The 24,896-nt window shown below is 39.7% G+C and overlaps 1 protein-coding gene and 1 long non-coding RNA gene across 7 annotated transcripts in view; one reads left to right on the top strand and one right to left on the bottom strand.

Annotated features, from left to right (window-relative positions):
- CAGE1 (cancer antigen 1) overlaps positions 1–24,896 on the top strand; it is a 92,762-nt gene that overhangs the window by 53,289 nt on the left and 14,577 nt on the right. For 5 of the 6 annotated variants that reach the window (XM_072603754.1, XM_072603751.1, XM_072603752.1 and 2 more), the window contains 3 exons: positions 12,660–12,764; positions 17,437–17,487; positions 24,407–24,477. In XM_072603754.1, coding sequence (XP_072459855.1) covers positions 12,660–12,764; positions 17,437–17,487; positions 24,407–24,477 — 227 coding nt within the window. The remainder of the gene's footprint in view (positions 1–12,659; positions 12,765–17,436; positions 17,488–24,406; positions 24,478–24,896) is intronic. The other variant, XM_072603753.1, reaches the window with a different exon arrangement.
- LOC140500809 (uncharacterized) overlaps positions 1,454–24,896 on the bottom strand; it is a 58,290-nt gene continuing 34,847 nt past the window's right edge. Inside the window, exons 3-4 of the long non-coding RNA XR_011965895.1 lie at positions 15,185–15,321; positions 1,454–2,370 (exon numbers count right to left, since the gene is read on the bottom strand). This is a non-coding gene — a long non-coding RNA (uncharacterized lncRNA). The remainder of the gene's footprint in view (positions 2,371–15,184; positions 15,322–24,896) is intronic.

The following is a 24,896-nucleotide window of genomic DNA, read 5'->3' as shown; positions in this document are numbered from 1 at the left end:
GTATGTCTTGCCTTGCTGAGGGGGGCTAAATTCCTCTAAGGGACTTAGCCACTTGCCAGAGTGTGAAACTTCAAACTATAATAAATCTTTCCAACTGGCTTGGAGTCGACCTGAGTCTTTGAAATTCTTTAGAGATGTCTCACTGCCTCTCTTCATCAGTTTTTGGTGACCCAGAGTTTAAACTTCAACAGTAACTTGCTATAAAAATTTTTGATATTACTTCATTATCTATAGTACCTTTTAACAAAATGCAGTTTCCCAGATTATCTCTTTTAATTAGGTCTGTTTTTGCTTTTGTTTTGTCAGAGATCATGACTGTTACACCTGCCTTTTTTACTTCCACCGAAGTATATTAGATTCTACTCTAGTCCTTTATTTTAACTGTGTTTCTTCCTGTTTTGAGTGTGTCTCTTGTATACAATATCTTGGTGGATTCTGGTCTAATGCATTTTCCTATTCACTTCCATTTTATGGGTGAGCTTATCCCATTTATATTCACAGTTATGATTACTAACTATATTTTCCTCCTTTATCTTATTTCTTCTCTCTTTTTATCCTATCCCTCTTCAAAAGTCTGTTTTGCTTCTAAACTCAGTGATTTAATTTAATCAGTTCTAATTTTACCACAAAATCATTTCTATTTTGTAGAGTAGAAATTTTCTAAAATTAATTTCTTAAAAGAAATTTGGAATTGTTCTCTTTGTTTTATTACAGGAAACTAACTTTTAAGAGTAGTTCTCAATCTTTGGACTTAAAGGCAATAATTGTTTGCTTTATCCCTAAAGCAAATATTACCTTTAACATAAATTAGGAAATCTTTTACTATTTATTTTATTGGAGATTAGCTAACAGAAAAATTCTACTCTGGTGATAAAAAAGAATTGCTATGTTACCCTTGGAAAGCACAAAGTCATCTAGAATATGTTGAGCAGTCTGATATGAGAGACAGAAAATGAGAATTGACCAGATGCTATTGTTTTTAATAAATCTACCACATGAAAATAAGGTTAGAATTATTACATCTGTATGTTTACATAGAGAATATATATTTGTGTGAATGTGTGTGTGTGTATAAACTGTACACTATTCTGCCATAGACATTAATGAAATAACATGGTGCCCTGTTAAACAGTAGTCAGTCTACAAATATTTCTTCATCCCAGCTTTAAGAAATATCAATTAAAAACTATGCTCCTGTTTTGATGCTGACTCTCAGACTTCTTTGGATCCTTTTTCCTTCCAAGGGATCTCATGTGGCTCTTTGTACCTCTTAAAAGCATTTTTACATCTGTACATGAAATAATATACATATAATGTACATGTATATAATAAATGTTTGTGCATGAGGCTTATTTACTAGGCTGTAAGTTCCTTAAGGAAAAAACTGTATCTTTTTCATTTTTGCATTGCCAACCCTTAGCATAGTGTTTTGCTCACAGATGGACAATGAATGTGATTTTTAGTAATATTTATTAAGCCCTTTGTTTTTAACTAAATGTTTTGAACATCAATATAACCAAGTAAACTCAGTAACTTGGCTATTTTCATCCCAACTAATTTCAACATATAATATATCAGAATAGTTTATCCATCCTCACCAAGATTCTTTGTTCATCCATTTTTCCTTCCATTTCCTCTTACATATACAGTGTGTACTCAATTCTTTTTTCCTTAAACTTAAAGCCTTCTCTTCTAATTCATCTTTATTCCAGATTCTTACCTGGCAGTCGCTCAAGGCTCTATCCTATCATCCCAGGGAAATAAGGATAATCAACCCTTCTCCCACATTGGCTAGGTACTGCTGCTTTGGGAACACCCATCCATTTAGTTATAGGAACTGTATTGTCTTTGCTGTCTTTGCTTCATAATTCCTTCAGAGTAGCCCCTACAAATAGGCACATATGTCAAAAACAGTTATACATAAAGATTTCTTTGGAAAGAGGACTAAGTGTTAAAAAAAAAAAAAAGGAATGAGACTGTAGGTCTCCCTTGATATTAGTTTTTCCCCCTTTAGATTATATCTAGAAATATCAGCAAAGAAAATAAATGAATCAAAATGAAGGGGATAGGACTAGATGATATTTAAAGGCCTTTCAGTTCTAAATCTATGACAGAAAAGCTGATGCTATTTTTTTAATACAGTGTAAGACAACCAAAGGAAGAAATACCACCAAAACTATCACAAGAATTATCAGTGCAAGAAATCCCAAGAAGTTCACTTAGTGTATTCTTTTCCCTGATTCCACCCATGGGTGGATACAGGGATGGACTCTCATCACTTCATGAAGTCTCCAGGCCTGGGGTGGGAGAAAAGCTGCAGCCAAAGGACTCTAGGATCTTCTGAGAGGTGGAGGAGGCTGAAGATGTGGTCTGCATGAGAAACAAACATGAAAAGATCAAACAGAATCTGAGGAGAAGAGAAATGTGGTTTGGGCAGGAGGCTGATGCATTTCAGTTTGAAGCTGCTGAGTTCACATAATTTGTTAAACTTGGTTTTTCTGCAGAGAAGAGCTTGATTTTTTTAAAAACCTGGTGGTGTCATACCTGCATGGTCCTCCAGCTGTTTGATATTGAACTGCATCTGAATGGCTCCTGACACCAGCCATAGTATCCTCTCTAGGCCAGTAGTCTTCAAACTTTTAACACACACCCCTGTGTGTATATTTACTTATTCATAAATTATGTACATGTACTAATAATTATATAAATCGTAGAACAAAAAAAATAATGAGATATTAATGACAATGAGATAAAGATTAAATATTTAATCCTAGTTGATTTTAGCCCTACTCAGGGTCAGGTCTGCTACATTTCCTTTCCCCACCTCCAGGGTTCTCCAGTAGCTTTAAGGAGTTGGGACGATCTCTTTCCTCTACCACTGGCTTGAGCCCACACCAGTTATCTCTACTTCATTTTTAGAGTTCCAGCAGTTAGTATCTGAGTTCCATTTAGCCACCTAAAATCATATTAGGTTTTATAAAGGAATGTTTACTTAAAAGATATAGCAAAAATAAACAAAAGTTTCTTTCTGTACCTTGAGGGCAAATACTCCCTCCCCCAATACCCCTGCAATTGCACCTCAGTCTCTGAGAGGAGAAAAACAGTTAGGCTTACAGTTTAGTTCGGTTCTTATATAGCATGAGTCCCACCAAGTTCACATCCAAAGACTACTTAGGGAACCCTGACCTATGCTCCATAGGATATTGTTGTTGGGTTTTAATTTTTATCAAATTGTTTTCTTCAGTTAGCTTTTGCATCCCCTTTTCCATCTGTCCAATTGTTCCTTTTAAGGAGTTATTTTTTCCAGTTAGGTTTTGTACTTCCTTTTCCATTTGTCCAATTTTCCTTTTTAAGGAGCTGTTCTCTTCAGTGAATTCTTTTTTCATATTTTTAAAAAGCATTGGCTAGTTTTTCTTCTATTTCTCTAATTTGGCTTTTAAAATCCTTCTTCAGCTCTTCCAAGAATGCTTTTTGGGCTTGAGACCAGTTCATATTCCCTTCTGAAGTTTCAGGTGGCAGTACAATCTCAGTGCTGACCTCTTTGGTATTCATGTTTTGGTCCTTGTCTCCATAGAAAGATTTTCTGGTCTTTTGTTTTCTGGTTTGCTTCTTACTCATGATGATCACCCTTTTCCTGGCTTTTAAAGTAGATCTCTGCTTCTAAGGCATGAGGGGCTCTGACCCACCGTTCTTATGCCTTGAACTTGAGGCTTTGTGTGTTGTGGCCTCTGGTTCTTTCATCTAGAAGCTAAAATGCTTCAGCTTACCTGGTGCTGAGCTGGTTGGTGTTAGAAAGCAGAAGCCAGGTGAAGTCTTTCTGGGTTTCCCCTGGAGTTACCCTGGAGCTAACTGTGTTAAGTGGTGGGGAGGGGTGGTCTGGCCACAGGAGGTCTCTTCTGCTGAGCCAGAGCATAGGGAAACTCAGTGGTTGGTGATCTCATCTGCCCTAGTGTCTTCCCGATTCCCTTGGGGTGCTGAGCCACACCTGGGGTCCTGGTTTTGGTGGTTGTGGGCTCCACCTCCCTGGGGCTCAGGATCTCCTCCTGGTTCTCTGAGGTGGGGCTTTCTAGGACAGCTCCAGTCCTACACTAGTCCCCTTCAGCAACAGCAAGAAGGACCCTCCTTAATGATTTTCCTAGCTTCACATGCTAAGAGACTGTTTGCCCCTTCTGCTGAACCCACTGTTCCAGGATTTTTCTGGGGAAATATTTCATGGGTCTTTTGAGGTCAACAAGGAGAGAGATAGAGCATTTGCCCATCACTTGGCCATCTTGGCTCCCGGAAGTTCAAGTAGGTGACTTACAGACATTTAATCTGCAGGCTGATAGTCTCAGGAGCAGCTGCTGCAGTTACCTGAGGCTCCATGGCTCTCACTTGCTCAGTTCAACTGGACTCCCATCCTGGGCTGATATGCCTGAGATTCTGCAGTGCAGCCACTGCTTCAGAGTGCCTGGGGCTTCCTGCTCGGCCCTGCTGTGGCTGGGACGTCACTCATACAGCCTGTGCACTGTGTGCTGTGTGTTCCTCCAGCCCCGTGCAGTGGATCCTTCCTGTCTACCTTCCAGTCTGTCCTGGGCTGTGAATCTGCCACAGTCTGTCTCCTATTGGATTTTATCCCTCCAAAATCCATTCAGATTCTTTTTTAGAGGTATCTGAAGGAGTTTGTCTTAGTGCTTAGGTGAGTAGTTGCTCTCACTCTGCCATTTTGGCTCCACCCCTTGCTATTGGGTTGATTAGAGACTACACACTCCCTGCATCTAAAAAGCAAAGGCACAAAAACTAAAAGACTAGAAGACCCAAGGGAGGGTGGGGGAAAGGGAAAACAGGTGGGCCTCAGGCCCTCACCTCTTACCACATTGTAGGAGTTAAGAAGTCCTTCACCCTCAGCTAGGGATACAGCAAAAAGCCCCAAGAGTGCTCAAGCAACTTTAAGGATACCACTGATATCAAACCCTCCTTATCTATGAAGATCAGTGCCTTGTGCTTGCACAATGGGTGGGGCAGACTTGATGAGAATGGAAGAGAAGGGACATCCAGTCTCTTGCATCTTTGGGGTCTCCTCTGACTTTCAGCTTTGAGTGGGATGTGCAATGCTACCCTTTCTTCAGGTCGCTGAAGGAAGAAAAAGATTAGAAAGAAGCCAACAATTTTCATCATGTCTGTAGCCTTAGCTTACTCCACTAGAGACTAAGGGGAATTTCCCATTGGGTCAGATCTGGGACCTCTCTCTTTTGATTAAACTGAGATATCTCACACCTGATGGAAGGACTCCTTTAATCCCTATTGTCTAGTATATATGTTAATATGTAAACTTTATCTGATTTCCATTTTGTTATCAACTTGGATACATGGGTTTCTCTGCTCTTTGTTCTGTGTGTGTGTGTGTGTGTGTGTGTGTGTGTGTGTGTGTTTTCAACTGGTATGTGGTGGGAAGGAAGTCAAGCCTTCATTATAAAGCTTAGGACCATCCTTTCCTGTTAAGGGAATGGTAATCAGACACTTAGCTTGAACCTAAAAATTATATCTCCTAGACTAACAATCTATAATGAAGCAGACAGATATAATTCTAGCCTGGTGTCCCCTCTCTCTGACGAGAACAGAGGGCCAGCCTCTGGTGTCCTCAACTTCCTGCTCTTCCTGACAGAACTCTAAGTCTCTCTTGAAGAAAGGTAGGGGGAAGAGATGCTAGAGATATCTATTCTTGCTTTGCTGCAAGTCATATCTAGACAGCTGCATTTCATAAGAATCATCTAAGCCCCTGCCCTCACTCAACACTTAACAGAACAACAGAGCTTAAAAAACTGTTGAAATCTTAAAGTCAAGAACACAAGCTTCACCCAAAGTGTTAAAAACAGACTACTACACTGATTAAAATGCTGAGCTGATAAGGGGTGGGGGGAAATGAATAGTAGATCCAATCCAATTCAGTTCAATAAATATTTATTAGACATCTGTTGTGTACAAGGCACTAGTCTAGATGTTGAGATACAAAGAAAACATCATTTTTGCCTTTAAGGAGTTGACATGGATTTGGGGTGGGTCTGTAGAGGAGGTGAAGAGAATATGTGTATGAATAAATACAAAAGAATTTGAGGAGGGAGAAAAAGAACACTAACAACTGAGGGAAATCAGGTAAAGCTGCGTGGACAATGTAGTACTTGAACTGAGCCATGAAAAACATAAGGATTCTGAATGGTAGCAATAAGGAGGAAAGGAATCCCAGGCATGGAGAGATGATAGGAATGACTAGAGGAGGGACACGGAAAGAATGCTGAGCATAGGAAAGAAGTAATAGTTTGGCTAGACTGTAGAGCATGTGAAGGGTAAAAATGTAAAATAAGAATAGAAAAGTATGTTATATACAAATGTGATGAAGGGCCTTAAAAGTCAAGCTGAGGCATTTGTATTTCATTCTAGAATCTCATATCTTTAGAAGTTCTACACCTAGGGTCTTCAGGATTATAGATATAGTTCAGGGAGTCTGTAAACTTGGATGAGGGAAAAATACATTTTTATTTTCCCTAACCTCTAACTGAAATTTAGAATTTCCTTCATTTATGAATTTTTTAAAAATAACATTATTATGAGGAGTGTGTGGATGCCACCAGACTTCCAAAAGGGTCCATGACACAAAAAAGATTAAGAACCTCTGATCTAGAGGTAGAGTGCTCTAAGCAACTCTTTAAAACCAAATTGAAGAGAAGGTGCTGATCTGCATTGGTATAAGGGGTTTCCTCATTTGGGAAGTCCTATTCCATTGAAATCATGGTCTTATCCTAGAGGAAATAGTAACTGAAAGTTTTTGAGCATTAGAATGATATGCTAGACCTGTGCCTTGGGAGAATGTTTTGGTAGCTGTGTAGACAATGGATTAGAGAGAGGAGGGAACTGGCACAAGGGCTTGAACTAGCATTGTGAATTTGTGAGTGAAGAGAAGACAGATGCAAGAGATGTATGGATCCATCAGTAAGATGGATAAATAATTACATGGGGCAGGGAAGGGTTTGAATGAAAGGGAAGAGGCAAAGTTAATGAACCTGGATGAAGTTTGACAAAGGGATAGGGTTAGGGGAAGAGGGTGAGTTCTGTTTTAGACATTTTGCATTTGAGCTATTAATGGGCCATAGAGATGGAGATGTCTAAGAGGCAGTTGGTGATAAAGAACAAGATTTCAGAGAAATTGTTCTGAATACATAGATGTGAGTATTATCTATATAAAGATAATTGAAATCATGGCAGCTGATAAGGAGAAAGTATATGGAGAAATGAGAGCCCAGGACAAAATCTTAGGGGACTCCCACTAATGCTTAGGGTCCTGGAGATGCATGATGGTCAGAACTGGGCATTAAATGAAGGGCACAACCAAAAGGGATAGCCTTGGCAAGAAGAAGTCCCACTTTCTTAGAGTACAGAGCAAAGTTGGAGGGAATGGGGAATGATATAGGGGGCTCGATGTGTGGAATAGGAGAGAAGAAATCTCACAGTAGATAGCCTGCATTTTCTCAGTCCAAGAGGAGGCAGTCATGTTGTCTGAGAAAGACTTGGACATGGCACAAAGAACTTGAGACTTGGAAGAGAAAGTTTGCAACTGCAAAGGGATCATGAGTCAGGCCTATTAATGGGCAGGGAGGATCTTTAACTCTTATTACAGTCAGTCATGAAAGAAAAATGATTTTCCTCCCACAGTGAGGTTCCAAATGAGAATACATAACATGAAATTGTAGTGTACTAAGTCAGTGTGTCTATGTGACTTTCTCCAGGACTTTTCAGTGCTTGAGTAAGAGTGCAAATGGCCCCAGCTCCTCGTGGATGTTGTACTAGAAACAGTAGAATAAAAATGCCCTATGTTGCCTGGGCCCAGAGAATAAGTATATACCTAATCATTTGAGGAGGAGGGGGGAGAGAGGCCTAAAAACTGGAGTAGGGGGATAAGGACAGACTCCCTACAGGAAGTTAGCACATGAGCTGAAGGGAATCTAAGCGGCAGAAGAAAGGACAGGAATGGAAGGTAACTTATGTAGACAGACGAAGGGCAGAGATGGAATAAATAGTTGACTGGAATGTAGAGTAGATGAAGGCAGTAAACTTGGAAAGCTAGGCCAGAGTCCTATTGTGAAGGAATCTAAATGCCAAAATAAAGAGTTTCCTAAAGATAATAGAGAGTTACCGAAGTTTCTTGAAAAGAAGTGGGGGAAAGGGGTGAAAAGGAAAGAAGCGGAGGAGGGAGAGAAGGGGGAAGGAATAAGTCTTTATTAACTTATGTGCCGTGGCAATGTTCAAAGTGCTTTACAGATATTATCTTATTTGATCCTCACAACAGCCTTTACAGTTGAAGAAACAAACAGGTGAAATGATCTGCCTAGGATCACAGATATTAAGTGTCTGAGGTCAAGGGTCAATTGTCGTTTAGGATGATTACTTTGGAATTACTTTGGTATTACTTTTGTTATAGAGGATAGATAGGAGATGGGGAAGGACAAAGGGGAAAGGAATAAGCATTTTAAATGCAAAACCTGAAGTCAGGAAGACCTGAGTTCCAATCCAGCCTCAAACACCAGAGGTCTCTATGTGTGTGTAAGTGTCCCCCTATTCACTTAACTATGTTTGCCTCAATATCCTCAACTATAAGATGGAGATAATAACAGCACCTATTTCTCAGGGTTGTTGTGAGGATCAAATAAGATATTTTAAGCACATAGCACATAGGAAACACCTAGCTGCCTTGGGGCAGTGAGTAGGAAGGAGGGGAGCACTGGAAGCCAGAAGTCCAATGAGGAGACCATTGAAGTAATACAGGGAAGGAGTGATGAGAGTTTGAACTAGGGTGGTGGCTATTTGAGGAAAGAGGAGTTGGATATGAAAAGTGTGGAGGCAGAATTGACAAGTCTTGGCAAATGATTAGATATGGGGGTGTTGAGTGAGAGGGAAGATTAAGAATGGCTCAAAGGTAGCAAACCTGGATGAGTAGAAGAATGATGGTGTCTTCATCGAAAACAGGGAAGTCTGAAGGTGTGGTAGGTTTAGGGGAGAATGTTGATTTGGCTATCCAGTAGAACATAGAATTGGAATCACAGTAAGTGTCTGATAGGCCTGAAGTTTAGGATGTGACTAGGTTGCAGGAGTACATCTGGGATTTGGAAGTCATCTGCATAGAAATTATCATTGAACTCATGGGACTCTGACAACAGCAAACAGCTATTTCTCCATGGAAGAGACCAAATGAGACTATTCCTAGGGCTACATAGATCAGAAGAGAAGACTGATATGAACACAAGGAGTCAAGACTTGTGATAGCCACCAGGAACCCCCACCCTACAGCATCCTGTTTATCTATAGAGTTTCAACCAGGAAAGGAACCCCAAGTTTTTATAATACTCTCAGCCATCCTGTAATTAAGTACATACATCCAGATTCAGGTTTACAAGAAGCTAAGATAGTTCTGAACAGATACAGATCCCTATTGTTCTGAACCCCAGAGCTCAGCACAAGTGGCAATAATTGGGGTTGAGGGTGCAGACATCAGCCCGGAAAGGGTATCTGTTTTTGGAAGGAGAAAGGTCCAGAAATCTAATATAATACATGTTCTATTATCTATGTTATGTGTGAGTAATGCTTCTACTTTTACTACCTTCACATAATATGATTATATGCTATATAAATTAATGAATTTGTTAGAGATGAATCAGTTATGCAGAGTCATGCATCTAACAAATGAAAGTTGTTAGTGTAGGGGAGGGCATCCACATAGGTAAGTGATCCATTTGATGGAAACACTAATACACATTCCCCAGAACCAAGAACCAAGAACTGCCTACTGCAGCAAACTAAGGAGGAAATGGCTCCAACTGCCTGAGGTCCTGAAGGAGAAGAACACACAGGTTAACTGATACCACCAACAGCAACCCCCATTGGTTACTTGGGCTACATTATACAAAACCTATACTTCCCCTTTTGTCTATCCTGACCCAACCTCTTTTACTGATTCTTTTTCATTACCCAGGAAATCAAATCATTTCCTAAATTCCATTAATTCTGGTTCCTCAATAGGTCTCAAATCCCATCTTTTACCACTACCCAACTTGAACTGGTTCTCTTCTTTTGGGCTGATGGGGTTTTTTCTTCCATGTTTATGGAAACTCTTTTGATTTTGATCCAGGTGCTGAATTTCTAAACTCTTGGTGTTTAGAAATCCTCTTAGATCATCATTGCAGATCATCAATAATTTAAAGTCTTGAAAGAGTTGTTTGGGGGCACTGAGAGGCTAAGGGATTTGTTCATGTTCAAGCTGATATTGTTGTATGAGAAGCAGGGGTAGAAACCAGGACTTCTTGGCCACCCCTGTGTCTTCTACCTGATGCTTCCTCTGTTATAGAATAATTGACTTTTAAAAATCTATCTGCAAAGTGATTTCACAGTATGAAATTCAAGAAAAAGATGGAGGTGGAGGTGGTTGTTATTTTTGAAGAGAAGAGAGTTTCTGCTTATTTATACCTTAGTACTAATAGCTTTAGTTGCTATCATCCAGGTCATCTTTGTCTATTGTCCTGCAACAATCACAGGGGGTTCTCTCAATCATTGCTGGCAAAATTCTTTCTAGAGTTCTCCTTAATAGGCTGGTCCTTCACCTAGAAGATGGTCATATACCTGAGAGCCAGTGTGGCTTCAGAAAGGGCTGAGGAACAGTTGATATAGCGTTTGCTGTCCGACAACTCCGGGAGAAATGTCAGGAGCAGTACAGAGGTCTGTACACAACATTTGTAGATCTGACCAAGGCCTTTGACACTGTTAGTCATGAGGGCTTATGGAAAATTATGTCAAAATTTGGTTGCTCAGAGAAGTTCATCAATATTGTATGTCAATTTCATGATGGCATGTTTGTCCAGGTTATGAATAGTGGACAGTGCTCTTGTGCCTTCCCAGTCACCAATGGAGTGAAACAGGGCTATGTGCTTGCTCCCATGCTTTTTAGCGTGATGTTTTCAGTCATGTTGTCAAATGCTTTCAATAAGGATGAACACAGTGTCAAGGTCAACTACCATACTGATCATAAGTTCTTCAATTTGAAAGGCTACAAGCCAAGGCCAAAGTAGAGGGAGCATTGGTGCATGATTTTCTGTTTGCAGATGATTGTGCACTCAATGTAGCCTCTGAAGTTGAGATGCAACAAAGTATGGATCAATTCTCTGCTGCTTGTACTAATTTTGACTTAATAATTAACACCAAAAAAAAAAAAAAAACAACAGGTGCTCCATCAGGCACCACCACACCATCCATATGTGAAACCATTGGTTACAACAAATGGAGAAGTTCTGAATGCTATGGATAAGTTCAGTTACCTTGGTAGTATACTTTCCAGGGATGTACATATTGACAGTTTGGAAGGCTCCAAAGAAAAGTCTGGGAGAGAAGAGGTACTACACTGATTACCAGACTGAAGGTCTACAGAGCCTGACCTCATTGTTGTTTGCCTGTGGAACATGGACAGTCTACCAGCACCATGCCAGAAAACTGAATCATTTCCATTTGAAATGTCTTAGGAAGATTGTGAGGATCACTTGGCAAGAGAAGGTACCAGACACTGAAGTCCTTGCTCTAGTTGAACTGACAAGCATTCAAACAATGCTTCAGAGAGTGCAACTTTGATGGGCTGGCCACGTTGTTCGAATACAAAATGTACACTTGCCAAAAAGACTATTTTATGGAGAACTCACATGGGACAGATGATCATGGTGGTCAGAAGAAGTCATGTAAGGACACTCTCAAGGTCTCTCTCAAGAACTTTGGATTTGACTGTGCAACATGGGAGACACTGGCACAGGACTGCTCAGCATGGCATGCCCACATCAGAAAGGGTGCTGTGCTCTATGAGCAAAGCAGAATTTAGACAGCATAAAAGAAATGTAGGATGTGCAAATTTGGAGTATCCACCCCAAATATTCACACAGACTCTCTGTGCCCCACCTGTGGTAGAGCATTCTGAGTTCATATTGGTCTGATCAGCCAAAGTCAGACACACTAAAACTTCATTTTATCATGATTTTGGTCCTCTTTGAGAATGAAGGACAACAATCAACCAACCAATAACTTTAATTGCTATCATCCAGGTCGTCTTTGCCTATCACAGAATTTCCAAGAAAGAGGATCCTTTGTGGAAAAGAGATTTTTTTTTTTTTCCGCATGAGGATTTGTATTTAGTGGGTGCTTAAAAGCTATGTTAAGTTGAATTGTTGGCTGCAGTTAGGACTTATTCACTAAATTACTCCACACATATTTTAGAAGTTTTTTTTTTCCAGATGTTCTCCACATTGTCTTTGTATTTCAATGGTGAGCCTCAGTGAATTTCTGTTCAGCCTCATTCTGAACCATAAAAAAGGGAGTAAATAAAACCATATTTCATTAGTTTATTCAGCCAATTTCTTTATCTCCTAGATGAAGTGCTCAGATTCTAACCCTAACCCTAAATGCACTTGATTCTAACCCTAAAAGATAAGAGCATCTTTATCTTTTATTCTTGCTTTTTTGTTTAAGCTTCTAATACTCTTTCAATAACTGGGTGCTATATCTCAGTTTGTGAGACAGAACAATAAGCATTTTGCTCTTCTTATTTTTACTAATCACATATGGTTTTCAATTTAGAATTTCTATTGATGTTTTTTTAGATTAGCAAATTGGGAAATCTTCTTGAGTCCAAAGAAGACCAGTGCAACAGGCTCATTGAAGAAAATGATGAGTATCAAAAACATTTAGGAAACCTGATAAATAAGGTAAAGTCTTTTTTAATGAAATCCTTACTCTTATAAATTGTTATATTAATATAATATATTTAATAATGAAATATAATAATCATATGATATAATAATATTAATATATAATACATTGACATCTTTAATGTTATGACATGGAACACATTATCTTCAGGAAGTAACTTAGCAGGTAGATTTTTTAAAAGTCTGTTAATCCATGAACATAAAATGTTTCATAGATAGCCATGGAGCCATTCACAGTCTCACTTCAGACAATAATAATAATGATAGCTAGCATTTATATAGTGCTTACTATGTGATGCCAAGCACTGTGCTAAGCACTATAAAATTATTATCTCATTTGATCCTAACAACCCTGGGAGGTAAGTGTTATTATTCTACAGATAAGGAAACTGAGACAAAGAGAGGTTAAGTGACTTACCCAGGTTCACACAGCTCGTGTCTTCAGTCGAATTTAAACAGGTCTTCTTGACTCCTGACCTGGCATTCTATCTGCTGCACCATCTAGCTGCCTTAACCACCTAAGTTTTAGCAAGAAACATCTAAATCATAGACAGTATATACTATCTAAAAACATATTTTATTAATATATGGAGCCAGCATGGTTCTGGGTAGCCACAGCGCACCAAATCAGTGGGGTTTTGCTGCTGGCAGATAGGCAATGCAAGAAAGGCAAAAATGTGAGTGGAGAACCTGGCCTCCTTAGCTCACTTTCTGTTCTGGTGATTATTTCTTGGCATGCCAAACCTAAAAAGAGCTTGGGAGTTTTTGACCCTAAAGTAGACAGCTTTCTGTAACTGAGGGCTTTCCATAAACCCAGGGTCAAGAAGAAGACTTAATGCTGGCCTGCTTGACTTCAAATAGCAGGATTATATGGCTACCATATCCTATTGCTTTTGCACTCTATTTTGGCCAGCCAGAAACCTTGCAGTCTCTGTTATACATAATAAAAGGTCTGCATTATGACAAAGTGAAAGTAGTACTGTCTGATTGGGAGGAGGGAAGGGCTATTTTAAACTTGGTCAAATAATCCTACTGTTCCAGCTGACTTTTTAAAATAATTTATAATTAAATAACACTTTAGTGTCACTTAGATGACCACTTGGAAAACACTGGACTCCTTTGCCCTGTCAAGTCAGGATTCTCAAAGGTTCTACTAATGAAACACAAGTCCTAATAGGTCCTGCCAAACTAGAAAGGTCTAAATATGAGTCTTAAGGTAGATGATATGCCCTTTGTCCAAGGACTAGCCTAGCTAAGTTCTGAGAATCTTGACCAGGTCAGATACAGGGTAGTGAGGTTTTTGGCCACAGTAGCTGGTCTGTGAGATCAGCTAGTCCAGTGGTAATAGAGGGTTTCTGATGCATAACAGCAGAATGAGCTCCCAAATCAATGGAATTACAGATGTTCCTTATTTTGAAACATTTTTCACTAAATAAAATAATTTTCAGTTGATGTGCTTGCCAATTCATTTTAATATGAAGGTAGCGTTGCCCAAAAACATATTCTTATAGAATACAGATGTTGATGTTGAGATCTACTTAGAATACAGGGTATATGGGTTTGTTTTTTTAATTTTCCTCTTTATCTGAATGCTAATTAGTCAAATGTAATTGCCTTTTTATTCACTTATGACCCTGAAATACATAGAAGTATAAGAGGATTATCAGAGAGAGTTGAAAGTCAAAGAGTTAACATAGCCTACAACTTGAGCAAAAATAAAGAGAAGGCTGGGAAGTGTCAGATTTACTGTGCCATGTGTTTGTCAGAGTGCAGGAAATACAGGGAAGACTGAGACAGACATCAGAGCAGAGCCAGAAGATAATGGGCATAGGTATTTTTGCAACCAGGAGGGTAGCCTTGAGCAGAGATAACTAAGCCAAGTGGGACAGAAGGATGGTTAGAATTACAGTAAGTTAGAAGAGAATTGTAAAAAGGGATCACTCCCAAGACTGTCAAGTGTTGTCATGGTCAAGTGTTTTGTGGGCCATTCTGGACAGAGCACACCTGTATAGTAACTATTCCCATTCTAGTTTCTTAAAGGACCAAATCCTTACCATTTCTTCTTCTTAGGATGAGTCTCAGGGTCTCAAGTTTTAACTTGTATTGAAAATAAGGACCTTATCTCCTGGTTCCCATGTTTGGTCATCTTCCCAGGTGACTAGTTCCTAAGAGACATCCTCATGCCCATCTGGTGCTCTGAGTCCTTAATGGCACAGACCATGAACACCTCTTTCCTAGCCATCAGTTTTGGTGGAAGCCAGAATGCACAGAGTGGAATAGTGACTGGCAGAAGATGGATTGGATTAGAGAGGAAGAATTAAGGTGGAAGGCCACAGAACTTATCAGCTGGGTTACTAACAAGCACATTGTTGTAACCATCTTCCTTATGCCAGAAGATTGTTTGTGGATGTACTTACATATGAAGGGTTACATCTGGGATTCCTGGAGGGTCCAAGACAGTAAATGAATTGTTTGTGGGCTGCTTTGACTTTTCAGAGGGCGAGCTGAAGGTCTCTTTGACTAACCTCCACTTAGGAGGCTAGATTTTCTTCGTCTGAAGAGTGAAAATCAGAAAAAGAAAAAGAAAAAAAGAGTGAAATTCAGGAGGAACAAAGATTAGAAAGCATAATTTGCACAGAAGAAGTATTTGTTGCAGAATAGTGGATGGTATTATTTAACACAACTCAGTGGTATGAAGTAATTACGAAGTGCTGCTAAAAGCTGTGATTAGTCCATTTTGCCTCACCTTCTGACTAAGGATAGAAATTAAAGAAGTAGACTTTGACCTCTTCCACAATGAATAAATACAATGTTCCAAAAATAGGAAATTAATTGACTGAAATAAAGTATGTGAATAGGCTTAGCTATATAGAGGTTTGAGAAACAAATGGTCTCCATGACTGAACATTCCAGAGCAGGCTAGTAAATGACTTATTTTCTTAAGGCTATGTGTCATGATCTTGTGATGAAGAGACAAATTCATGATATAAGTAAGGGAGATCACAGTCTATTCACTGAGATTTCTAAAGGTCCACAGGCTTCCCAAAAGGATCCCTGACTTATTCACAGGCCTCAAACATAAGCACATATTGGCTTGGGTTCTTCCAAATTCAGAAGTGTCAGGTAATAGTATATAGTGTCTTAAAGAGTCTTATGTGACTTTATACTCAGAGTGCTCCTGGAAGGGCTCAGGGATCAGAGACACAGATAAAGTCAGTCTTTTCCAGTTAGTGTTCCCTTCAAAGGGAAGGTGAAGACCTTGTGAGTGGAGGATAGTTGAGCTCACATATAGGATTCCTTTTGTTGGCAGATCCAAATGAGGAGAGATATTTAACTGGAGTTGAGTGTTCTCAGAATTTTTGGAACACACGGGTTTCTCCAACAGAATACTGGTCTGCTATCCTGCCACCTGGAAATGCAGGTGATGCAGGTGAAGGCAGAGAGTGCAGGGCATGAATGGGAAGAAAGGTAGACCAAGCAGACCTCACGTTGGTTTAGCTCACAGGCTGTATGCAAACTCTAGAGTTGAAAGGATGAGAAAATTAAGGTCTGGAAAGGTATAGTAGTGTTCCCACAGGTCCACAAGTAGCAGATAGCAGAGCTGGGAGCCAAACATTGGTCTCTGTCTCCAGTGTCCTTTTTGACAGTAACTATCCATGATCTGGGTTTTGGTGATATATCTCTGCTTCCACAGTGTTTGACCCCCTCTAGGTGGTGCCACTAGGTTTCAAACATGGCCTGATGGGTAGGATTTCTCCCAGATTGAGTAGTTTCATTCTGCTGGAGTTCTGGAGCATCAAGAAGGGAGAGGGTGGCGAGGGGGCTGAAATAATTATAAGAGGATGGCCCATACTAACATCTGAGAGGTGACCAACTCAATCAGAAGTTGCCAGAACTAGTGGGGTAAGTTAGAGCTGGAATAGAAAGGAATTTGAGCTCCACCTCAGCTTCCAGAGACCTTTAGAAATGGTGCTATTTTTTTCAGCAAGTCCATAAGGATGTTTGTCAAGTTGGAAAAGTACAAGATGAATCAGTGGTCTTATCCCATAAACTCCAGGGATTGGTCTTTTGGGCTTGTTCAGATCTTCTACTCAAAGGTTTGACCTGAGGATCTAGGTCTGCTTCCTAACGCTTGATAATGTGCTGCAAAAGTCTCATCTCCTCCTAGCCAAACTGGCCTTTTTCTATTTTGCAAAGAGATGATGGTGCTACAGATGAGCTAAAGTGGTTTAGATTAATTGAATGGGCTGGTCAAGATCTCAAGAGCATCTAAGTATGTCATTTCAACAGATGACTTTGCCTTCTGACCAAAAATGGAAAATAAAGTAGGATCCCTAGCAGAAAACATCCTTAAGGGAACAGACAGGTTATGAACTATGGAGTTCACGAAACACTGGAAGACTGTGGGAGTGTTACACAGGCAAGAGGGCATCATAGTATACTGAAACTATGTTGGGTTTTTAACTGTTTTCCACCTGTACCTCTGACTTATGTGAGTCAAATAGTAGATCAACAAAGTTCAGGTTTTGTGAAGGCTTGGTATCTCATAAATGAACAGTAAACATGGGCTCAGAAGGAAATGCCTAGTCTCATACCCTGACAGCAATTAGTGACCTATAATTATGCTAGACTCTTAGTCCCCCATTTTTGGTTTTTTTTTAATAAACAGGACCAGGGTTTCCCCGGGGAACAAGGATGGCCAGATGAACCCCCAGCACAGGTTAGTATTGAGAAATGCCTGAAGGGCTCTTTTCTGGTTAGGGAGTAGTGCAGGCATTTGATGGGAATCTGGACACCCCAGACTTGCTTGATCACATAGTTTTGCCATCACTGGGGAGGCAGGGCCTTGCCTTCCAAGGAACTGAAAACATCTAAGAAGGCCTAGTATTTAGCAGGGAGACCTAGACAGTCTGCAAGAGGAGCCTGGCTGTGAGTGTACCCACACTGAAGTAGTGCTGGGTGCATTATGAAGATGAGAAGGTCAGTTCCTTAAGGTTTAAATGCAATCCTGAAGACATGGAATGCGAACTTACCAACACTAAACCCTAGGGCAACAAAGGATAGAGAGGAGTAGATCAAGTCCGAGGTGAATTGTTCATGGTGTGATCTGATCAGATCTAGCAAAAAAATTTTTTTTTGCATGTGTCACTTCTCTTGTCTGTCAAGGATTCCCATCAGTGTTTTGCACAACTGTGGAGACAGCCTGGTGAGCAACAAGATTCACTTTCCTTACAAAAGGGTAATGTCCAATGAAGTTTCAGGAAGCTCCAGAGAAAACAAGCATTTGAACCAGTAGCCTAGCAGTTTCCAGATCAAAGGGAGCTGCTAATCACTGAAAAATTAGTCCATCCTCCATTCAGCTGCCAAAGTGATTTTCCCAGAGGGGGTCTGACCATGTCATTCCCATACTCAATAAATTCCAGTGGCTCCCTATTACCTTCAGGACCAAATATAGAATCCTGTTCTGCATTCAAAGTCCTTTATAATCTAGCACCATAACTCCCTCACTCCCAACCCAACTCTCCTCACCCCCCAAACATACACACCCTGTGTTTCAGTCTTCTTACACCTGATGAAGAATTTCCCTTCCCAAAGCAAATCTGTACCTTCTCATTAATTTGTGGTCTTAGAAAGTGGCCTGTGGCACCAAAAGGTTAAATGAGCTTGTCCAGGTCAGTGGGGTCACCTAGCCAGTATGTGTCAGAGGCTGGACAGTACTTCTGTTTTCCATGATTATTCATAGACCTCTGACAGTGGCTCAGGAATCACAGCTGCTGAATCTCACAGAACCCTAGGATTAACTGGGCCTGGGGATTTGAACTTTTCAAGGGCCTACATGTCCCAACTTATCTAAGGTTATCAGCTCCTTTTCAGATGTTTTTTGCTTTATCCTTTTTAATGCAGAGATCATTCTCCTTGGCAAAGAAAATTAGTAAAATAGGAGATGAGTTCTATCTTTATTCATTTCTTTGTCATCTTTGTCCCATCCACCCTGAACTGGAACTGTATCCTTTCCTCATTTCTCTTTCTTCAAAGGAATTTACTCAGTTCATTGAGTTTTAGCACTCCTATCACTGTTCTTTTTCTAATTATTTTTTTCAATTATAAAACCTTTATTTTTTTCTCACTCCCTCCTCTCTCTTTCCCTACCCACACACAAACACATACTAGAAAAGAAAAGGAAAACCTTTATAAGAAATAATGCAGTCAGGCAAAACAAAGTTACAGATTGATCATGACCAAACTATTCTTACAGGACTGTATTATACTTTTGTTCTCATATTTTGTCCCCTGACATGGCTTCCTTTTAATAATCTAAGTTGGCTGATGAATTCCCTGGGCATCCATATCCACATGTCTGAAGACAATATTTCCTTTTCACACGTAACCTCAGAATTGGAAGAGACCACAGAGGCCATTAATTCCAACCCATTCTTGAAGAAGACTTCCTTCCACAGTATTACTGGCAAATGGTCCTCCAGTCTTTGCTTAAATGCCCCCATTGAGGGGTAGCTAGCTACTCTTGAGTACGCTTCATTCCACTTTGGGACAGCTCTGATTGTTAGGAAGTTCTTCTCAATGTCATCTAAATTTGTGCCTTTGCCGTTTCCACCCATTGCTCCTACTCTGAATGATGGAGCAAAGCCAAACAAGTCTAACTGTTCTTCTTCAGAGTCTCCTTCTCCTCTATAGCCCACCAGACCTTTTCATGGTTTTATAGATTTAGAACTTTAGTGCCTCAGAAACATCTAGTCTCTCATTCAGCATCAAAAAACAGAGCTCAGGGTAGTAAGTTACTTGCCCAAGGTCCCATGGATAGCAGAGTAGGACTTAGTGCTAGGCCTTCTGGCCCCAAATCTCATTTTCTTGCAATGGAATTAATACTCTTTGTTTCTTCAGAATTTCATTTCTGAGCACTTCCCTGTCTTACACAATTTCCTCTATAGAACTTCCTCTGTAGGCCATGGGGTCCTCCCTATCTTGTCTTTAAACTTTTTGAAATCTACTGTCCTAAAATCTGTGGTGCGTATAAGACTGTGCTCAGCTTTCTTTTCCCACTCTTTCACAAATTCTAAGATGAAGTGGTCACCACTCCCCAGAATTTCCATCATTTCCACTATAGCAGACAAATTCTATTTTTTAGTGAGAATCATATCCAGACTAGAAGTCACCCTTATTTGTTACTTCAACTTTTGAATGATCAAATTATCATTATGGAAAGCCAAGAATTTATAGTCTGCTCTGTTTGGGACAGAGCCCCAGAACTGCTTGGATAACTGAGGTACCCCATCATGCCTCTGAGTCAAGCTTATAGTCTGTTTCCCAAGCTCCTCATAGATGTCTTTTTCCTGTCCAGGAAATCCTGTTGTGAATTCCAAAGATAATATTTCTTCTGTTTCTTTCTCCACTGATCTTCACCCAAATTCTTGTCACCTTCCCCCTTCTGGTTTTTGGATTCCAGAATACAAGTGTACCTTTTTAATACATAGTTCTAGAGAAGGGCATAGTGAAGTAATAACGTGATAAACTTGGAGTCAATAAGAATTAGGTTCAAGTCCCATTACTGATATGATCTGCATGAACATGAACAAGTTAACTTCTCTGAGCCTTATACATATCTCTATGACTCTTAGATGTATGTACATGCATGTATACATATATACATTATAGGCATACACACCCACACATATATAGTCAACCATACATATCTGTATGTGTGTCTGTGTAATGGCCATTACTGACCAGCTTGTTTCAGGCCAGTATTGACTAAGTATCTAAGACAAAATGACCTAGTCTACCCATCAGTCTGGAGGAGTTTGTCCAAAATTTGCTAGAATTCCTCCAGGAACTATCCAAAAAAAGGGGTCTGTCCTGGAGAGATGTAATACGGACACACACACACATACACACACACACACACATAAAATGCATATACATCCATCCATCATTATCTGTCTTCTGTTCTACCATTTACCTATTCTATTCCTTTTAAATAAGTTATACTCTTACAGTGCCATGTTCTAGTCATGGATCTTATCTCTCCAAATCATAGCAGTACCTATTCAGTCATGTGCCTTTGAGATATGCTTCACCTTGCTTGTTACTTATATACTTTATGAAATTTCCTATAGATATCTGAGACTGTAAGTTTGATTTTATTATTATCTCCATTCTTAAATTTTATCTCTGTAGACTTCTGGTATAATGCTCTTCTTCCACTGTTGCTTCTCTGTGTTATTTTTGGACTATCAGCAATCATCTTGACCTATGTCTTGCCACTAGACTCCAGTGACTCTGGAGGAGAAGGGAAGCCTGATAACTTTGCACAGCTCTGACTCCCTTTAGTCCAATTCACTTGCAAGTCAAGACATCCCCCTCCTGATGTCATTGGTCCTTTTCAAACACGAAGAATGAACAACGATCTGTAGTATGCACCTTGGTTGACATATGTAACCAGTTTTCTTCCTCTCCCTCTTTTTTAAGTTTAAATTTTTTTAAACAAAATTGGCAAGACTTCAGGAAAATACATTCTAACAGCCTTTGGCAGGTATGCTGTGTCCTTTCCAGAAGGCTATCATTCCAAATCTTATTTTTAGACATTGCTTTCTCAACCAGTCATTTACTTCTGAAAGGCCAGAGATGGCCTTCAGTCCACTGATATTCTGAATCAGCTTTGTCCAACTTCTACCCACATGAGTTCATTCCAGAGTGGATTGACCAAGTCTTCTACAAACTGAACAAAGTATGCCAGCTTGTTCCAGGCCAGTAACTTTTCAAAAGCTTTCTGTTCCACCACTTGTCATCTTCATTTTGGAGGAGTTTTCTTAAAAGTTTGCTAGAATTTCTCCAGAAACTCTTCAAAAAGGGGTCTCTCTTGGGGAAATTACTGATAATCTCCTGTGAGCTGAACTGTCATCCAACTCTTTTGTAACTTGTATGATTGTAACAGGTTTGAAGAAATTCCCCAGGTTGAAGCCTTCCTAGTCATTTAAGGAATCCTGAGATATCCTGATCCCATCCCACAAACCTGTTTGGAGGATCAGTGGAGCAGGGATTAATCACGAAATAGCACAAAGAGGTCTCCTAAACTTAGATGCAGAGAAGTTAGTTTTTTATGGTCAGGAGAGAGTTTGCAGTAGTAGAAAAAGTGGTCCAAAGACCTCCAGGTTCAATGACTGGTTCTACCAGGAACAATAATAACACCTACCCTTCAGGGTTGTTGTAAGGATCAAATGAGATAATATTTGTAAAGTACAAGTGTTTCACCTATAGTAGGTGGTATATAAATCTTAGCTATCATTATTATTATCACTGTGACCATGGCTAACTCACTTAGGCTCTCTGGGCCCAGTTTTTTCTTTTTTTATCTCTAAGGAACTCTTCAAAAAGGGGCCTATTTTAGGAATATTACTGGTAATCTCTCCTATGAGCTAGATTATCACCTTTTGTTACTGTTTTGTAATTGGTATGATTGTAACTGGTTTGAAGAAATTCCCCAGGTTGAAGCCTTCCTAGTCATTCAAGGGATCTTAAGAAGTCCTGATCCCATCTCACAAACTTGTTTGGAGGATCAGTGGATCAGGGATCAATCAAGCTAAGGGATAATCTTTTTGAAAATCATCTGGGAATCATTGGGAGCTCAACATAAATCAACAGTGCAACATATTCTGATACTCAAATGAACTATTTGGGAGTTCCCTTCAATTATACAGATTATCCATGCCTGCCCATCCAATGCAATATTGCAAGAAACAAAGCTAATGCATTCTTAGGCTGCTTTAAAGGAGACCAGATGTTCAGAACAAGGGAGATGATAGTCCTACAGTACATCTAGAGTATTATGTTTAGTTGTGGGTACCACATTTTAGAAACAGCAATGAAAAGTTAGAAAAAATGTTAGAACACATCCTGGGGAGGATAACTAGAGTGGTGAGTGGGATGGAGACAATTCCACGAGGTCTGAGTAGAAGAAATGGGAATGTTTTAGCATGGAGAAAACAAGGGGTAGTGTAATGGCTGTTTTGAAGTACCTCAGGGCCTTTGCATCTCTGAGATTCTATGATCTGAAGTCTGGACATGAAAGGGAGATTAGACTCATTCTTGAATCTAGAGTTCATAATTATCTTCTCTACCCTCCTCTCTCAAACCTTCCTCTATTCCTAACTTCTCTATTTCTATTGAGGATGCCACCATCCTTCCAGTTCCCTTAGGTTTGCAACCTTAGATTATCTGGGACTCTTCCCCCCTCCCCCTGCTTACCCTTCACAATTAGTTGATTACAAATTCTATCTCCACAGTATATCTTATAGCTGTACCCTTCCCTGTACTCCCACAACTACCTCTGTAGTTTAGGTGCTCATCACTTCTCTTCCAGATTCTTGCAATAATATTTTCCTCATTGGTGTCCTTTGTAGTGTTTCCCCCTCTCTATTAGTGGAAATTTCATAAATACTAAAAGAATAGGATTCTTCAGGAGTCCGGCTCATAAAGCTTTGAATCCTTTAAGATATTAGTATGAGTTGCCACTATGCAGGTGTACCACGCAAAAAAGAAAAAAATACCCTGCAAATAATTTACCTTGTAGCTTGAGAATTCATCTTGGTAGTCCATCTAGTTACATCAAATTTCACTATGCTTATGACCAGGCTATTTGTTTTTTAATTTGTCCCAGCTGTAGTGCTTTTACATGAGCTATTTCCCAGGCCTGGAATACATGTCCTCCTCACCTCTCCTTCACAAAATCTTTAGCTTTCTTCAGAGTCCAGCTTAAGTGGTTCCCTCCCTGCACAAGAAAGCTACTTTGTATATTTTAAAATTTCATTTTCTACGTACGTGTTGTTTGTCCAAATAGAATGGAAACTCCCTGAGAGCAGAGACAATTTGGGAGGTTTTTTGTCTTTACCCCTCCAGTATCTGTCTGTCATGTGTCAGGCACTTATTGTTTGTTGAATGACTGGGTAAACTAGGGACAATAAAAGGAATGCCAAAAAGAGACAGATTTCAGCCCACTGTAAGAAAAAAACTCCCTAGCAATTAGAGCTGTCTCAAAAATGGACTGGACTCACTGGGAAGGCAGTGGAGTGCCTATCACCAGAGGCCTTCAGAGGTTGGATTACCATTTGGTAGAGACAGAGAGGATTTCTGTCAACATATGGGTTAGGCTAAGTGATGACCTCTGAAGTTTCTTCCTCACTAAAAGTCTGTGATCCTGTGACCAAAGCGCCAGATCTGAGGCAGACAATGACTGTAAGCAAATACCAGAGTCCAAATCCTATAACTAGCAGTGTGATATAGAGAAAAAAAATAATGGAAGGGAGAGTGAGGAGGAGGTACATGTTCAAACCATACCCACAGATGTTTAAATATACCCCAAACCTCTTTGTTAATACTTTTTCTAGAAATGGTTGCTAGGATCCAGCAGGAAATCCATTAATTTATTTTTTAACCATCAACAAACACAATCAACTAAAACAGATAAATTTTACAAAATATCCTTAGCATTCAACAAACTATGATAACCAAATTAACAATTATCAACCAACAAAAGTGTTTGCCTTTAGGTATCTTTCTAAGTCTGCCTAAATTTCTACTACCTTTGACTTGGGTTTTTTTAATATTAAGCTTTTATTTTATTAAAGGTAACATCATATGAGGAGATCATTGAGTGTGCTGACCAAAGGCTTGAGATGTCTCACTTCCAGATTGCACAGTAAGTTGACAAAACAAATTTATTTAAGTTTTACAGTTTTAAGTAGTCATTAATACCTTTAGATCATTCAATTGCTGCTGAATTAGTTTTCTGACTCTCTTTAAAAGAGAAAATGCACCATATCTTAGAATAGGACTGTGGTCTACCTCAGGCTCAGAAGAGACCATTCAAGTGTAGGAATACTAGATGGAATGTTTCACAAGACTCAGTGCTTTTGTTGTTGACAGATGGGTCAGTAATGGCAGGAAATGTGGAACAGCCAGTGACTTTGCTTTGACCTTCTGTTCTTATCACTAGATTCATCTGTATATCAATCCTGTGGGGGAGATTTTCATCACAGCCCCTTACTGCTTCTGTGGTTAAGGGAGAGAGAAGAGGGGGAGGGGGGTTGAGTGGAATCCCAAAATGGGTTTTGAGGA

Source organism: Notamacropus eugenii, chromosome 4 (genome assembly GCF_028372415.1).
Source record: "Notamacropus eugenii isolate mMacEug1 chromosome 4, mMacEug1.pri_v2, whole genome shotgun sequence".
Taxonomy (NCBI): domain Eukaryota; kingdom Metazoa; phylum Chordata; class Mammalia; order Diprotodontia; family Macropodidae; genus Notamacropus; species Notamacropus eugenii.
Note: the sequence above shows the minus strand (reverse complement) of the source record. Positions and strands in the feature narration are given on the sequence as shown.